Here is an 18,324-nt window from a genome sequence, read left to right as displayed (position 1 = left end):
TACCCTACCTCTATAAAGTTTGATCGACCTTGTAACCACCACAAAAAAAAAAGAAGTAAATTACCTTGTTTTCTTTCTGGAAAGACTTCAAATTGTAACATGAAACTACATTTGTTTATCTTTAATAGCTTTAAACTTGTAACAGTATACATCTATTTCTACTTAGATTTTATTGTTTTAGTACCCTTTGAACCATGTTTCACTAAATATTTGCACCATATAAACTGTAAATCACTTGATGAACATGCAGATCACATTACCCTGTCGAATTATAAAATGCAGGCTACTTGCGAGTTGTTCGCAAGCATACTTCGTGAAAGGTTACTGTTGTTATTTATTTCACCTTGTTTAACCTAATAAGTTTCTAATTTTTTTCTGTTTCATTACTTTTATAATAATAAATAAAGAATACACATGAAAAACAAGAAATAAAGTATGTACCTGGGCCTTCTTTTTTATACTAATGGTACTACTGCAATAAATAATTTTTTATTTAATTAAATAACGTGCCAAAGAAAACAATAATAAAATGCAAAAAGTAGTCAATGTACCATAACTATCACAATTTTCTGGAATTCTAACTATTCAAAAAGAGCCAATAAAAATTCAGCTAAGCTCATCATTGGAAATATTAAAACCTTGGCTTTCTGTTGGTTATAAATAACATAGTATTAAACATCAGAGAGAACTATTGTCAATTTTGGAAAGAGAGGATGTGACAGGTGGGTGTGGCAAGAGGAGTCTGATTTTCTATTTTATGGCTCTGTAACCAAATAAGATTGAAAACAATAAAAGTTGTGCTTAGCCTGATTGATGACAACATTATAGTGAGTATTTTACATTAAATTTCATACTTCTCAGAGAGGTAGTAAATAAATTAGAAAAGAAGGGATCCTAGAGAGCAAATGTCACAACTCTCATATTAGAGGAAATTTGGGATTTTTAAAAAATTTTGCCTTATAAAATTAAGAACTCAAAACTTATATAATATTAAAATTTGGATAATTAGCTACATTTTTATGCCAAATTTATTCATATACCATGATAAGAAAGTAGTTTAATTAAATTTGAATGTAACTTGCTAAAACCTCATGATATGCATAGAAAAAGATGCCTGTAGCAAAAATGTTAATTGCTATTTGGATAATATATTTAAAACTCCTAGTTTATGTTGAAGATGTGCAGAGTTCCATTTGATGTATTGTTTAGAATGTGTTGCTTTCCTGTGAACCTTTGTCACAAATTCTGTTGGTTTTCTGGTGATATCAGTGAATAAGTAGTATGAATTTTAATAGTGTGGTTTAAGAAGTTTTTTTTTTCATTGTCAGAGCTGAAAATACAAAAAACGTCATTGATTAAACTATGGTAGCGAGTCAAAGGCCATGTCATCGCATTTGTAGACTTGCATTCAAAATTTTATTGAATTACTACTTTATGGATGTGTGTCAATAAGTTTGGTATCAAATTGTAGATTATAAATCAAATTTTAGTATTATAGATTAGTTAATTTCTTAATTTAACAGTAAATATTTAAAAAAAATGGTGTGTCACATGGGTGTGTTGAATGCAGCTCTGGTTCAGATTAGATGTTTGTGATGTCAAAATACAAAGTCTGTAGTTTTGTATGAATTAGTAACTCAAATTACAGATATTGACAAACTAGAATATAAAATAATAGTCTCTTATCTTTTAAATTTGTTAAGATATTGCTCATGTAATAAATCAAACACAGTGGCACCTCGCCCACCTGTTTTCAATTTTGGAAACGCTCCCTTATGTACACTACTATATATGACATGAATAACCAATTAGAAGTGCAGAGTGTCCATCTAGTGGCTTTCTCAGCTATTTTAACATGTTTGGACTCCAACTCTTTCTTTCAAACCAAGATTTTAAGTAGGTAGGTTGCGTCTTTAGTCTGCTCAATATTTCATTTTTTTTTAACTGAAATACAGCTTAGTTACTAAGCTTGATAAATTATAATGGAATTCTATGGTATTGATGTAGTAATTTATATTTTTTGGTTATTCAACTGTATATATAAAACCTAAAAAAAAATTATTTCGTTTCATATCCTCAAAGTGCAAAATTTTAAAAGGCTTAGCAACCTACGTCAAGCAGCAACTGAGTACAAAGGTCATAACTAGAACAGATAATTATTTGTTATACTTCTTTATTTACTGTTCTATGTTTTAAAAAAGATATGTTTAAGAACTTATTTCTAAATAGCAATAATCCATACACATAATATTATGTTTCATAATTGAAATGTGACTGTGTGGTACAAAATAGTAGTTACTAAAACACAGTCAAGACAGGTCACTTTGTAAAGACTAAAAATCAGTTTTATATTATTGGATACGGTAACAAGAGTGCACGTGCACTGCGTGATTGTAACTTCTGTATTGTTTGTCTGATATGGCTGAAAAGTCAGTATAATAAAAATGATAAATGTATAATGTTAGGAGATTTAAACTATTTAGTCTAAACATTTATGTTTTCGTGTTATAATTTGTAATCATTCTAGAACAAAAAAGGCATAATTTATATTTATTTCCTAATCTTTTAATGTGGTTACGAGATTGGTCAAGTCAACCAAACCCGTACAGAGATTTGTTACTGAAAATGTCAGATAAAATATAAAGTTTTTTCCTTAAGAAATGCTTGATAACTATCTGGACGTTATAAAGATTTTGCATGAGAAACTTGAAAATTTTTTGATGCACAAAAGTATTTTTAATCTTTAAATAAAAATTACTTTGCATGTTGAATAGACAACATGCAAAAAGAATAAAATGGTACAAGAAAAACATTGCTTTACAAACCTTAAGACTTAATAAAAAAATCTGGCAAATGTTAACATACACTTACTAATTTAAAAGTTATAGCATGAAAACTATAACAAGCACAAAGTGGTTATGAGGTCAGTCCCAGGTGCCTAGCCAGTGCTGAAAGAGTTAAACAAATATAATATAACATGAAAACATTTTTGGGGATGAAAAGAACATCTAAAGAAATGATAAAAATTCCCAGATCTGTGGTTTGTTTCTTAAGTCTTCTAAACTTCCCACTACATTCCTTTGCAGGATCAGGATCTGGTTTGTTTTCCCACAAGACCATGAATTACTTATCACAACACTATTCATTCTATGTTAAGCTAAATAGTTTATAACCTACTCTGTCCAATGATACTCAAACCTTATGTTTAGCTATTTTCATAGCTGAGCTACATTTAATAATTATTCTGATTGGAGCTGGGCAATTAGTGGAATTTGCTAATTAATTAATTATCAGGCTTATTAGTTGATTACATTCAACTAATCAATTAAAAGAATGAGCAGAATAATAAGTCTAAAAATTAAGTTTTGATACCTGTAGTGGGCAGAGTAAAGCTCACTGTGTAGCTTTGGGTTTAACAACGAACAAAGTAATGGCAGTATCTTGATTACTTGGATTACTGAAATAATCAGAAATAGTAAAAATTGGAAACTCAAATTTTTATTAGTTGATTATTTTCACTAAATTAATAGATTGAATTTTGATTACTGGATAGTAGGAATAACACTAGTTAATTATTATCATGATACTGACTGATTTCATTGTAATTTCGATTACTAGTATGCTGGTATGATCAAAAACAATAATAATTGGAAATATTAATTGATTGTTTTCATGACACTAATTGATGTAATCAACGCTCAAAAAATTGATAAGTATGTTGTTTACAGGCAAGGCTCTTTGGAGCTGTGAATAAATGTAAGTTTGAACATTTAATTTTTCTTTGGGAATAACACTATGAAATAAGTGTTACAAAATGTCAAAATATCAATTTAAAAATATTTTTAATAAAGACGTTTTTGTTATTTTTTATTAAAATTTTGAAATTTGATGTGCAGATGTGCATTCAACAAACAAGGTGCTTATCAGTACAGAAAGGGTTAATAAAAGGATTAGAAAGTTTCTAACTAAGTTGTTTTTTATTCATCAGTAGACTCTTTGTTACTTTGTGTGTGTGTATCTGGGAGAGAAATGAAAAGCGTATGATTCTGATTTGCTGGAAATGTAATTTATTGCTTTCACTGGTCTGGGAGATTATACCATACTATTAGGCCTAATTGTCGATACATGATTATTAAATTGATTATTATATTTCATTTTGTACAGATAAAAGCCTAGGAGAGCAGATGGGTAGAGCTTGTGAAATTGTGTAATTTTAGCTACTAGCTATAGTACATGGTTATTATGGCATAGGTATGAAGAAGTTGGCATTATTTGGGTTATTATAGAATGTTTTTTCCTGTTCAGGTTTTATTCTTAACTGATTGTTGATCATTACATTTACTAGTCATGTATCAAAACATCAGTGCGAATTTAGTTTGTGCATAAGTGTTTAAACGTAAGTCATTTTATGTATCTGTGGTATTCCTTGGAAAAGTTTGGTGCATTATCTACATGTAATTAATGTGACACATGCCCCCCAGTGGCACAGTGGTATGTCTTTGGACTTGCAACACTAGAAACCGGGTTTCGATACCTGTGGTGGGCAGAGCACAGATAGCCCATTTTGTAGCTTTGTGCTTAACTTCAAACAAACAAACAATGTGATACATAAGAAGGATTTGACATAATTACATGATGTTTCCTTTTTTTTTTTTTAATCCAGATTAACGTCCAAACTGAAACCATAAAATTACCTTCATATTGTTATCTTTCAGAGAAAACATCCATCTAAATCTAGAAAAAAATTTATTTTCTTTCTAGATAATAATTTTAAAAAATTGCTTAAACATGCATTTCTAGAATAAACTTCATATTTTCTTTTTTGGTATTCACAGATTTCAAGATTTGATCTTAACATAAGTTTAGATCTTGAAAATATATCACAAATTAGGTTCTCCAAAGCACAACAGGTATATTTTGTTTTACACTTTCAGGGCACAGAAGAAAACTAATTATGGGTTTGTATTAGAAATACTCCAAATGTCTTATCTCACCTGAAATATAAAAACTTTTGACATTCTGTATAATCAGTTTAGTTGAGCTGGTGAGAATTAAATGTTGCTGTCAATTTGTCATTTAGTATGTATGAGCTTACACACAATTTACATTTGCATGTATATTCTGTTAGCCTTTAAGTGAATTCTGTATTCTTTCACAGGGAAATATCACATCTGAAATCCCAAAGATATTTGATGCTGTGTTTGAATGTACTTTGGAAATGATCAATAAAGTAAGTATTGGAGTTATAATTACTATACGATTACCAGCTAACTGGATTTGTCTGAAATTTATGTTCCAGTTTATTAAATGGGTCCTTAGTTCTTATAAAATAGTGCAATATAATTTCAGATTACAAGCAAATATATTCTCCTTTTGGTATCATTAAGTATTGAAATTATATTACTTTTACCACAAATTAATTTTAGTATGTTTATCAGTAGTATTTAATATTAATACATTATTTTCGTGATACATGATACCCTTTGATACATTAGCATTTTTCCAAGTAACTGCTATGGGTCAAGTTTATTTAGTAGTAAATACCATTAATACTTAAAAGTTTGATTTGCTAATTGATGAGGTTTTGTGATATTTACAGTTAATATAAATGGGTTCTTTTTGTCTAGGACTTTGAAGAATTTCCAGAACATAGAACCAACTTTTTCCTACTTCTTCAGGCTGTTGTTTCTCATTGTTTCCCAGGTAATTAATTTGTTTCCAAATCTTTGAAGAACAGGTTTTAGGCAGTATATTACAACTTGAATATTTGTGATATTTTTATTTTTATTCTTGAAGAGGAAAACAACAACTCTGGTATGAACTGAAGTTCTTTAAATTTAGAAATAGGTTCAGGAGAGTTGGTTGTTTTTTTTTGGGGGGGGGGGTATTGAAACAAACAATGTGGATTACAAAAAATATGTTTGGGAGAGAGATTTTGACATATTTAGTTCTGTAGATTTTTTTGTTTATTTCAGATTATACTGACAATATTTCCAGGTTTGTAACTTTCTGTAAGATTACTGCAAAAGCAGTAGAACTTATTACTTATTTAAATTCAGCATGAGACTTACATTTTTTGTCATCAACATTGATGCATGAAAACAACATAGGAATTTTAAAGTTAATATTTTATTCATAGAGAATACTAAATTAACTTAGAAAATTCATGGGAAAACCAACTACAGAAAACTTTTTTACATAACATATTTTGAATTACAGTATACATGATCTTCTCAGTTTTTAAGTAAATCCTGTGAATCCTGGGAAATCCCTTGGTCCCCCATATAGTGGCCTAATATAAAAAAAATTAAAACATAAAAGTGAAAATTTATTTTAAATGATCCCTTATTTGTCCATGCCAGTTTTCATTTAAATTCATGTGTAAGTCTTGAGAAAGATTATAGTTTGGAATGGTTGTTACATGTTAAAAGTAACTCAGATCAATCAAACCTGAGAGCCCCAAAACCCCTCAACCCCCATTTTTTTATGTCATTCACCACGGTAACGTGAGCTACACATTCATTGAGTGATTTACACTTGTATGGTGGGATTATTAGTTAGGCATGGTTCAAAGGGCAATAAAAGTAAGTATAAACAGATGTATACTGTTATTATGAGTCCTTAAGGTATTTTTAAATAAAGATTTGTATTTTTCTATTACAATCTGCAGTCATTCTAGAAAGGGTAATTTAGATTTATTTCATAATTTTTATTGTGGTTAGGTGATAAAATCGACCAAGTCCATGTAGAGTTAGGGTAGATAAAATAACAGATAAAATATGAATTTTAATGAAAAAAACGTTTGATAAAGATTTAGTAGGTTTAAAGGCTATGCAAATAAATCTTAACATAGAAATCTCTTTGAACTCAGAGCAGTCCACTCTCTGATTCCAGATATTTACAGAAAAATCTTATATATAAATACTTAATTTAAAATTCTGATATTTTGTATCCAGAAAACACTGAAAGCTTGCAAAAATTTTATGAAGGTACACATACCGTATATTCAAATTTATGGATGCTGTCATGATTTTTTGGTGGTTACAAGGTTGGTGTAATTTACTGACCCCATGTCATGAGGTATTGATGAGTTACATTCAAAATTTAATTAAACTACTTTCTTTTCGTGGTACCAATAAATATAGAAAAAAAATGAGCTAATAATCCATATTCTAATAGATATAAGTTTTAAGTTCTTACTTTTATAAGGCAGTATTAAAAAATCTTGAATTTCCCTTAGTAAGTAAATGGTGACATTTTCTCTCCAGGCATCCCTTCTTCTCTAATTTATTTACCACCCCTTCAAGAAGTACAAAATTTAATGTAGATTACTCTATAATGTTATCATCACTCAGGCAAATCATAATTTCTATAGTCTTCAATCTTCTTTAGTTACAGAGCCATGAAATAGACAATCAGACCCCTCTTGCCACGCCCACCTGTCACATCCTCTCTTTCAGAAATTGCCAATAATTCATTTTGATGTTAAATACTATGTTATTTATAATCAATAGAAAGCCAAGGTTTTAACCTATCAAATGAAGTATTATATCACACTGTTTTCTCTACAGAGAATTCTTTATTTTGCTTCCAGTTTAAACTTTATTCACACGAGAAACAGATTGACGAGCTTAGAATAATTTTTAACGGCTCTTGTTGCATAGTTAGAAAGCAAGAAAAATTGTGATAGATATGGGACATTGTCTGCTTTTTACGTGTTATTATTCTGTGTACTTTGGTGGATTATTTAATTAAATAAATAATTATTTAATTTATTATTTATTTGTATAAAAAAAAAGTAATGTTAAATGTCATCTACAGTCGATAACAAAAAAGACCTAGGTAAGTACTCTATTTCTTGTTTTTTTATGTATTCTTTGCTTATTATAGAAGTAACTAAAATGTAAAAATAGGAAACTTTAATGTTAGTTAAGGTTAAATTAGGTGAAATAAATAATAATAATAATATAATTATTTTTCACGAGTAGCTCGCACGTAGCATAACTCGATGGCTATAAATGTTTGTTTGCTTGGCTTTAAAATATTATTTAAACTATGGTGGCATGATTTTGGTTACTTCTGCTTGATCATTTATGATGAAATATGGCTGTCTGAAACATGAAGTATGATAACAAGATGTTTTGAGATTTTAGTTGAAATTTTATAATTTATAATGAAACCAAAACCATTAAGTGATATAACTGAGTACCATACTATTATACAACAAGTTTGAATCCCTTGACATGCTTATCAAAATACAGTTACAGGCATATGAAAGAGCATTATGTGTTAACCTCCTTTGTTGATAGAGATATTTAGCAACAAAATGTCTGTATTTTGAAACTAGTATAAACATAAAACACTTAATTTACTAGCTTATTGATACAAGTTACTTCTGTAATTCTTATGTAAGTTGAATACAGTTCTTTAATAAATATCCATGACACTCTCTAAGCTTATGCTGGTTGTAGTCCACCATCAAATGTTATTACTTTCAAACTATGGGTAGCAGTATCTGTGACTATTATAGAATTTGCCAAAGTAATAATTATAAACAAGCTAGAGAATCAGTAAAACTGATTACCAAATAGCATGCAGATATTTCAAAACCATAACTTTGTTAGATTAGCTGAAGGAGCATCTTTAAAAACACAAACTGTGAAACATTTTGGTCAAAAGAATTGTTTTGTTGAAAATTGTTCATCTGCTTGTGGAATGTATATAGTATCTATAGATATAGATTTTATCTTTAATGACATCTTTGGTTTTGCATATATGTTGTTTTTATAGTGTAGATAAATTCTGCTTTTCTTAAACTGTTTATTTAATAGAATCAAGTCATCTCTGTTTCAAGTTTTCAAGGAATTAATCAAATTCTATGGGTATTAGTTTTTCATGTATTCTGTGGAAAAGTTGCAGTTTGGAGAGGCCATCAATCATCATAGATAATACATTTTAAGATTTCATAAGTAATATTTAATTCGCAAAAATGATATTAAACTGTTTTTTTTGCTCCAGCTCTATTGACCATCCCCCCTGCACAGTTCAAGTTGGTTCTAGATTCAGTTATCTGGGCATTTAAACATACCATGAGAAATGTGGCTGACACAGGTAAGTTGTGAAAATCTTGTTAATAATCTAGTGGGTTTTTTTTCATGTTTTATAGCATTCTGAAAAGAGTAATTGTATTACATATCACCATGATAAATATACAGTTTCTAAATATACTCGTAATATGAGAAGCGTATTTAAGTTTCTTCGCTTTTCTAAATATTCCAGTGTAAAAAACTTGTTCCAATTTTAAATGCTGAACAAATAAGAAGGCTGCCTTTAGTGGATGAGTGGTATTTATTTTACATTGCTTTAGTATTTGTGTAATGAGATATGTAGATGGACAAGAAATGAGTTTCACTTCCTACCAGTTTAAATTTTTCAGAAAAACTAAAAAAATGTTTGTTAAAAATGTGAAGAAAAAAAAATGTATATGACAGGAGAGTTGGGTGGGAGGGTTAAGTTAGTTGGCGTACATTTACACCTTAGCTTTTAGGTTCACTTTTTCCAGTGCATTTTATATAAACATTGGATGTTAAGAGTAATGCAGTGGTTCTGAAATATAAAATGAAACCTTGGGTCACTGATCCTTCACTAATTATTGTCTCTTTTGATCTTAGGAGTTTGTTTTATTTTATTGAATATGCTGTTTCACAACTGAAAGGAACTTGTTAAGGCAAAATAGAAACAACATTTGTAATAATTGTGAATTAGAAGATTGTTTTCCCTTTATGTTGTGGGTGGGGGATCTTGTACCTACAAGTGATGAGGGAATACAATAATTAAAAATTTTTTGCATGTGTAATATGTGTATGATTGCTTGTTTTACGTTTTGTGCTTATTATTCTAGAAGCTTAGAACCTGAGTAGGAGCAAATATTTTCGAAACTATGTTATTTAATATAATAGCTATATATTAGTTGTGTTAAAAATGTGTTCAAATATGGTGATTTGTATTAATATTGTAGGGTTATCTTTCAGGTCTCCACATCTTATATCAGCTATTACAGAATGTCAGTCAGGAAGAAGCAGCAGCTCAGAGTTTTTATCAGACATATTATACCGATGTGTTACAACATTTGTTCAGTGTTGTAACGGACACTTCGCATACTGCAGGTTTGTTCTAGTTATCTTTCTCTCCCATTATTTTTTTACATTGTTAGAATATGAATTCATTCAAAGTTTGTCTTGCATCTCCTTAACTTGCAAGTTTCCAATAGTTGAAGCTTGTAAAGTTTACATTAGTTACATAAAGAGTTTGGAAATAATATTAATTATCTGTAAGTATCATTTAGTATCGTGCAAAATAATTGATTATTAAACCCAAATTTTTTTATATCATAACAAAACTCAAAGCTGTTTTGGATAGCAAATTAATTTCTAATTAACAGTTCTCACTAACACTTACAGATATAATAATAAACGAACTGCGTTGTTTTGCTCATTCAATTCTGCTTTAAGTCTATTGATCAATATACTTTCATTTATATGCATTTCCTGTTCCCTGTTTAACTTTGTGGAGATGTTTAATTGTCCTCGAGTTTTTGGTTCATTACATGTATGCTTGAAAATAATGTGGATCTTAAACTATGCATGTGAACTGTTAACAAGCAAGTGATAACCTAAAAAATATTTATATTCAATATACCAGATTAGAAGTTTTTATACTTGAATACTATAATTAGCATACAGGCTTGAAAATGCATCAATTCAGTTTTGGGGTATGTACGAAGACATAACTATTAAATGACAGTAGCCTGTTTACCTGTATATGGCAGGACTAACAGAACTTTCTATTTAGCAACATTCCCATTAGGTTTTGTAGAAAGACTTATTGTTTAAATAGTCTTGAATAACCTGATATGTAATGCCTATTGGAATGATATAGTTTGGTAAAAGTTTCTTAATATTTTCTATATCTTTATGAAAATATTCATACTTAACATTGACAATTTAAATTCCCAATGAGCCAATATTTTAACCAGTTTTTCTGAAAAAACAGTAGTATAAAACTTAAAAGTTGAAATACAAACTAGTGAAGACTTTCACATCCAAAATGTGCTCATTCACTTATATTTGTACATAAAATATGTACAAATTAGGATCAGAACATAGAAATATGAATATGTTTTTGTGCCATAAATGTACAAAAATTAAACCTTTTTAAAGATTAGTTCAAAATATAAACATTGTGTATTATGACCAAATACAGAAAATAAAACAATCATGATTATATGTGAAAAATGGATTGTTGAACTGCATTTGGTTCTTGTTATCTATTATACTAAGTTGTTGCTCTTATATTACTTGCAATAATGCATGCACAAAATATGTCTCTTTCTGTTAATCCCATGATTTTACCTTCCAGTCTGAAGTGTCACTTAAGAGTTGCTTGTAACTCAACATGAAAATATAATTTTAACTCTCGTGCAAAAATTTCTTTAATCAGACTTTTCAGAAATTTAATATTTTAACATGTAATGTTTATTTCAAGAATAAAATATTTAACAAATGTTCAAACTTACATTTCTCTTGTATATCTTGGTGCATGAACTGTAAATTTTGTACTTTAGGGTTTTTTTTCTAAGTTTATATTTATTTCTCCAAGTCAAATTTCAGCATTTTCTGTTAGCTTGATGTTTATTTTATGTTTATAAGCCTTCTGTTTGATCAGAAAGAGATTTTGACCTTTAATGTTCTTTAGTTGAGAAGACTATAGTGTTGTGTGAAAATTAATCAAGCTTTTGAAAAAAGTTAGTTATGATGAGTTGTAATCAACAATAATAAAGCAACTTGAAGACACAGTTTTAAATTTTCCTTAACATTTGGAAGCAAGATTTTTGTCTTTATACTTTCTGGTGTTGTTTTTGTGTGATACAATATTTACAGGAAAGCAACAGGAGTATTCATTTCTAATGAGACATTATCAATGACAGATATTAGCAAGTACGGTAGGGTAGGCTTGAATACAATGTGAAGTTTATTGTATTCAAGTAATATGTACACAAAGACAATAATTTCTTACTTATAGAAAGCAAATTATAAGTATTGGCTATAAGTTGATCTCAACAAAGAGTATTGTTGTCAAAATATTATTCTATGATACCTGATAAAGGTAACAGTGATGCTATTTTGGAAGGTGAGATCAGTTGTCACTGATATAGTTTTAAATCTTTCCGTGTTTAAACGATTTACAGTGGGTTTAGTTTGATTTTCTAATAATGAATGTTGTTGGGTTGACAGTTAAATCAAAACTAGTTGTATTCAAACTGCAGGTAAAAACTTGTTACTGCCAAAATTTAGATGATAATTTTTATTTATATTGGATGTAGGGCAAGTTTTCAATAGTTTCTAAAATATATTGGCAAGTAAACACACTCATACATAAGAAGAAAGCTTCTGTAAGGTTATTATTAGGGTGACAATTTATGATATATAGTATACCAATACTATATATAGTATTTAATTATATAGTATAATTTCAACAGTGAAGTGATAATCACCACCACCACCAGTGGTTACAAGATTATTCAGTGTGTGACAGTGGTCTCAAACGCTGTTAAAAAAACAGCAACAGAGAATTAGAATATCATGTAAATATATAAAATTAAGTTGTTTCCAGAACTGTTTCTTGATTTCTGATCCAGGAGAATAATTTCAAGGTGTCTCAGTGATGCATGTTATACATACGAATTGCTTGGCTAATTTTTATGTTGTCTAGTGAACATGGAATGTTTAATTTTTGTTAGGTTTGACTATGCAAGCAACTATTCTGGCCTACATGTTCACATTAGTTGAAGTTGGAAAAGTTTCCGTGCCACTGAATCCCACTGCACAGACTAATGGTCAAAGTAATATCACCTATGTACAAGAGTTTGTAGCCAATTTACTTAAGATGGCCTTCCCTCATCTTTCACAGTAAGTAGAAACATCAAAAGGTTATTATGATGAACTTATAACACTGTTGTTTGGATTTCTGTACTGTGACTTAAAAGTTTAGTGTCTCAAAGTTTACCAAATTGTCAGTTTTTTTTTCTTTTAATTTTATTTTTATCATTCTTAACTCATTAGTTAGCTTCTCCTTCATAGGCTTAGTAAGAATTATGTTTTTGATTGATTAAATAATTTTTGAATACTTGTTTTATATGCATGGTATGAACCCATGAGTTAATTGTTCTTCAGAAAGTGTACCAAAAACATTGGCTTGATCAGAGTTTTACAAAATTAGTTTAATTTTTCTACCTTTAATGGGTTTTGATTAAATTCCACCTGTAACGTAAACAGAAAGTTTTTCTCGTATCATTGTGATGTAAAATATTGCCTTCTGAGTCGTAAGTACATCAGTATTTATATTTCTTAATCATTCTGTGATTAAAATTATGTATTGGTCATTTATAGCCAAGGAGAAAGTTTTAACAGCATTTTAATACTGTTTTCGTTGATTATTTTGCAAGTTTTTTTTTGAAAATTTATTCTAAATCATTAGTTATTACAACCTGCCAATGGCAACACTCATAATAATTTTTATCTTCTTACTTCAACGACGAACAGAAAGTTATTTTGTTTTCCGCACCTACATCATACTATATTACACCAACTGCCTGTGGCATCATTCCAGTTGTATTAGAGATTTATGCATTAATGGTTGTACAAGTAACAAACGTGTTGCAGAGGAACTGCAAGAAATATGTATGTACTTCACCAGATGAAAGGGTTGTTTATATTTTATTAAACTAAGATTAAAAACAGTCAAAAACCGTTATTGTAGTACTGATAGTAAAAATTGTAGTTTTCATTTATTTTTTGCGTATAAACACGGCTCTTTATTTATTAGCAAAAACTACATCATTCATCCCTATTCCCTCTGATTAGCATTTTAAATTTAGAATTTTTGAGTTAATATTTATGTGATTCATTTAGCCCTTCTTCCTATTTTAATCATCAAAATTGATCAGTCTGAATCTGTTCTGATAGTAATTCTTAAATTACTGGTGTAAAAATGTCTTTTTTTTATCACAGTTCTTTGCAGTAGCTATAAAAGGATTTTTGTTTCTCAAAGTAATTCTTCTGATTATAGAAACCAGATAAAAATAACTGTTCAGGGTTTCTTGAACCTCGACCAGGACATTCCTGCATTCAAAGAACACTTAAGAGACTTCTTGGTTCAGATTAGGGTAAGTATGATGATAAACTGTATATAGGGTAATAATAAAATGGTTTTTATCCTCTGCTATTAACAGTTCAAGTATTTTACTAACAGAATGTTGGTGTGATTTTTGCTCAATAAAACTGTTTAGTAATTCATTAATTATATTTTTCTAGCTCACTTTTTTTATTTGTTATAGGCAAGTATAATGTTATGGGCATATCTTTTTAAAAAACAAATGCTAATAGTAAACAAAAAAAAAATGTTTGTGGTGATTGTGTTAATTGTTATAAGATTTATTTGAGCTTTATTAGTGAAACTTAAAAGGAATTGGTTTAAAAATTCCAGGAGTTTGCGGGAGAAGACGACAGTGATCTGTTTTTAGAAGAAAGAGAAGCAGCTCTTCGACAAGCTGAGGAAGAGAAGAGAAAAATCCAGTTATCAGTACCAGGAATCCTTAATCCCCATGAGATTCCTGAGGAGATGCAGGATTGAAATTAAGAAACTGCACCAATTACACACACACACACACACTCTGTGTAATGGCATTTTTTCATCATTTCATTGATAATTGTATGGAAGATTCCCCCTAAGTTATGTCTGCAAGTTTTATATTGGCCTTTGTCCTAAGTGGAACCTTATTTTGAGTGAATGACTATTTTTGAACATGAATTTAGTGTTTTCACTTTAGTTGATGCAACAAAAACAAATCTTGGGGTGCTTCAATCTGAGGTTATAAAAGTTCAGTGTGGAAGTTGTTACATTTGAATGTGTATTAACACCCTTTTCTTTTTGTACATAAACCTCATTAATTTGTGGCATTGTCTTTCATGGGAAACATATAACTTGTCCCCTTTTTTTTTAAAGGGCTTCAGTCCTAGTTCCAAGTCAAATTCGCATCATCACTTCCAAGAGATGTGTGTAGTGTGTTTGGTGATTGTTTCTCTTTGTGCAGAGTGTGTCATGTTGGAGCAGAAATGATGGCATCTTTAAGATAGTTTCTGAAATAAAAGACCATTAGTAACAACATGTTTTGGTCTGGTATGTCTGTTAATAATGTATGAAAATTTGTGTATGGTATTGAAGTGTTTGAATCCTCCACTCAAGTATAAATAAACAATCTTCTTGAAATTTACGTTTGTTGTTTTGCTTATTTTTTTTAGAAAAGGTTTTTTGTGTCAGTTTCTAAACTTGCAGTTACTGAGGCGTGGATGTTATAGAAAATGAGTGAAATCACAGTAAAATTGAAAGAATTAGAATGTAATAACATAAAAAAAATGGTTCGTCTTTAGAAGTTGTAAGTTGTAATTTGAAAAACAAAAGTGAGTGTAGTGACAGTTTAGTGTATGTGATTTTTAGGTACACAAAATTAAAAAATAAATATGTATTGAGAAAGAAATATTGGACAACTGTCTTAAGTTGCCTTGGAGGGGGGAGGACTAGAAGGATGTTTATATAGAAATAATAAGGTTGTAATCCAGCTTCATCAGTGTGGAAACCAGGATTTTAACACTGTTTACTTCACATTATTATGCTTTAGTTTTTGAATCAGGACCACTTTGTGTGTATAAAAAAACTGAGTCACTGTCATTTCTGTTTGATTTTTTTTTTTTTTCAAGAGTGTATAAAAGGACAAAATATATCAATTATGAATTAACCAACTTTAACCTTATAACTTTATTTTTATGGGAGGAGGGATATTCAGTTTAAAAATTTAATGCTGCTTCACTTGGAAGCTCCACTTTGATATCCATCATTATGGACTCTTTTAAATGTGCTGTGTAATTGATTTAATTTTGAATTACCTGACTGAAAATGAAACATATATGTATGACTGTTTAACATAGTGTATCTGTAGTTAGAATGTTTTTTTTTCTTCTGTCAATTAGCTATCAGTTGTTAAGGATGTTTAATAGGAACAAGGTGACTTGTGTTTGTAAATTAGTCATTTTCGAAATAAAGAAAGTTCATGAGTTTATCCATACGTTTACTATTTTATGTAAGTAGTGTTTTCTCTAGTCTTGTTTTTCACTTAAAAGTTTAAAATTATTTAAGTGAAAAGAAATTTAAAAGCACCGAGAAAATATCAGTTAGCACATAGGTATTGAAGTGAACATTTCTGCTACCTTATTTAAATTATGGCAACAAACAGCTTTTCCCGAGATTATTATAGTCCGAAAGGGCTTGTGTATTATTTCATTTACCAACAGCAGCGAAGAGGAGGAAAATTTAATGAAATAGGACACTGTAGTAAAATCTAAAAGTAACCTCCAGTTACAAATCAGCTGAAGTTAGACGATGCATTTTAAACTGATATTCATGTTGAGAGTTAAACACAGAATTAGCTACAAGCTTCCTTTTAGATGTGATGAAAGTAAAACCTATTTTAATCTCTAGTTCTTTCATTAGGTAATGATTGATACAATAGGTGGAAGAACTAAGAAAGTGTTGTGCGTTAGCCATATTATTTTACTTTTTTCTTTTTTTACATGCAGTGAAAATAAATACTCAACCAATTGGAACATAGAGAAAATTAAATGCTAGTTTTAGGTGTTTATGTGACCTTTCTGCTACTATAAATCTGTGGTTTTACTTTTATTTTGTAGTATTACTATATGGTTTTTTGTTGGAAAGTTTGTCTTTTTATACATATAAATATAATTTCCAAACATTATTGCTGTTAAGTAGTTAATTTTGTTTTCCTTGTGTGTCCTGTTTATACTTTTTCTAAAACACCTTCTACAATTAAGGATATAAAACTAATGACAGTTTAATGATCTGCATTTAATTTAGGTTGACAGAACTCATGATATCATCTTGATACTGTGCTAACTTATTCAACTAGTTTTCAGGTTGCTGTACCACAAGTGTAAATTGATTCTAAAATGTAAATTTTACTACGAAACCGAATTGAGTGAGATTTTGATGGATTTCACTTTTTTACAATGATGTTTAATGTTCTTCTTTGCTTGCCTACATGGATAACATTCTGTCGTGAAATTTCTGACTAATGTGTAACTTGTTTCCCTAAGTTTTGATAAACGTTGTATTTTGTCAATCCACAGAAACCAGTATACTAGCAAATGGTAAACTAAAACAAATACATAACAATACAAATATATAATAATAATCAGATTAATAACAGAGTTGGAGATTAGACCAAACTTGGAGATCAATAGGGTGGATATATATATATATATTCTTTACATAAAAAATTCATAATTGCACATTAACTTTTGCGTGTGTGTGTGTGTGTGATGTTGTCCATTTTAGTTCTTTATACCTAGGGTACTAGTAACCAACACAGTTTGGAGATTTAAAGACCCAACTGATTATCAAGCCTTCAGTAAATTTAGGAGATTGGATTACAATGCTTTTTTTACTGTTCCATCTGGAGTAACTTGTGAGCTATTGCTTATCTGATAAGGACAACATTTAATGTCTCCTGTTTAATAATGAAAAAAAGATATTTTTCTTTATATTTAGAATTATCACTGTAAAACTAACTGGAGTCAGTCTGTTTTAAATGCACCTGTGCTTTTCTGTCAATAAATATTATTAGTGAATTGGTGTACATGCCGTTATTGACCTCTGCCAGGTTCGTGAACTTAGGTTTATTGCATATTTGGGAATTAACAAAAGAAAGGCATACCAGTAATGTTTTGGAATAAATTAATAGTATGACCTTGATAAAAGTCCAGAGAAACTTCAAGTTATGTACAATACGTGATTTTTTTTAAAATTATAGTTGTTGAGTGGTTGTACTGCTATAAATCACTCTCAAGACTTATTAGGCAGTATTAGTAAAAAACACGAGATTGTAATAACAGTTTTATTGCAATGAGAGGGGTGCGTTACAATAAATATTGAATACCTATCTAATTGACGTTCTAAACCATGCGTACCCAAGAAAGTTATCTAGAGAAATTCGACACCTGACCAGCAGGTGGCCTTTCTTAACCGGTGGTAGTCTATTGTTATCCTATGAAAAGAGCTTCACGGTTCCGCCCCACCTGAACTGAGTGTTTGTGGAGCATAGAAAGTAGTTTTGTCATCTTGCGTATTAAAACACGTGCAGGTGAATATCAAAACATCAAATAGGTGATTGATGTAGCTGGAAGTTTCACT

At 29.6% G+C, this 18,324-nt stretch overlaps 1 protein-coding gene across 1 annotated transcript in view; it reads left to right on the top strand.

Annotated features, from left to right (window-relative positions):
- Positions 1 to 16,174, top strand: part of LOC106459074 (exportin-1-like) — a 76,947-nt gene extending 60,773 nt beyond the window's left edge. Inside the window, exons 23-29 of the mRNA XM_013918651.2 lie at positions 5,159 to 5,230; positions 5,628 to 5,703; positions 9,019 to 9,111; positions 10,032 to 10,166; positions 12,800 to 12,968; positions 14,128 to 14,224; positions 14,545 to 16,174. Of these exons, the coding sequence (XP_013774105.1) occupies positions 5,159 to 5,230; positions 5,628 to 5,703; positions 9,019 to 9,111; positions 10,032 to 10,166; positions 12,800 to 12,968; positions 14,128 to 14,224; positions 14,545 to 14,691 (789 nt within the window). The 3' untranslated portion in view covers positions 14,692 to 16,174. The remainder of the gene's footprint in view (positions 1 to 5,158; positions 5,231 to 5,627; positions 5,704 to 9,018; positions 9,112 to 10,031; positions 10,167 to 12,799; positions 12,969 to 14,127; positions 14,225 to 14,544) is intronic.
- The last annotated feature ends 2,150 nt before the right edge of the window (positions 16,175 to 18,324 follow it).

The sequence above is a fragment of the Limulus polyphemus genome, unplaced genomic scaffold (genome assembly GCF_000517525.1).
Source record: "Limulus polyphemus unplaced genomic scaffold, Limulus_polyphemus-2.1.2 Scaffold554, whole genome shotgun sequence".
NCBI classification, from domain to species: Eukaryota; Metazoa; Arthropoda; class Merostomata; order Xiphosura; family Limulidae; genus Limulus; species Limulus polyphemus.
The sequence above is the reverse complement of the archived record's forward strand: the minus strand, read 5'-3'. Positions and strand labels throughout refer to the sequence as shown.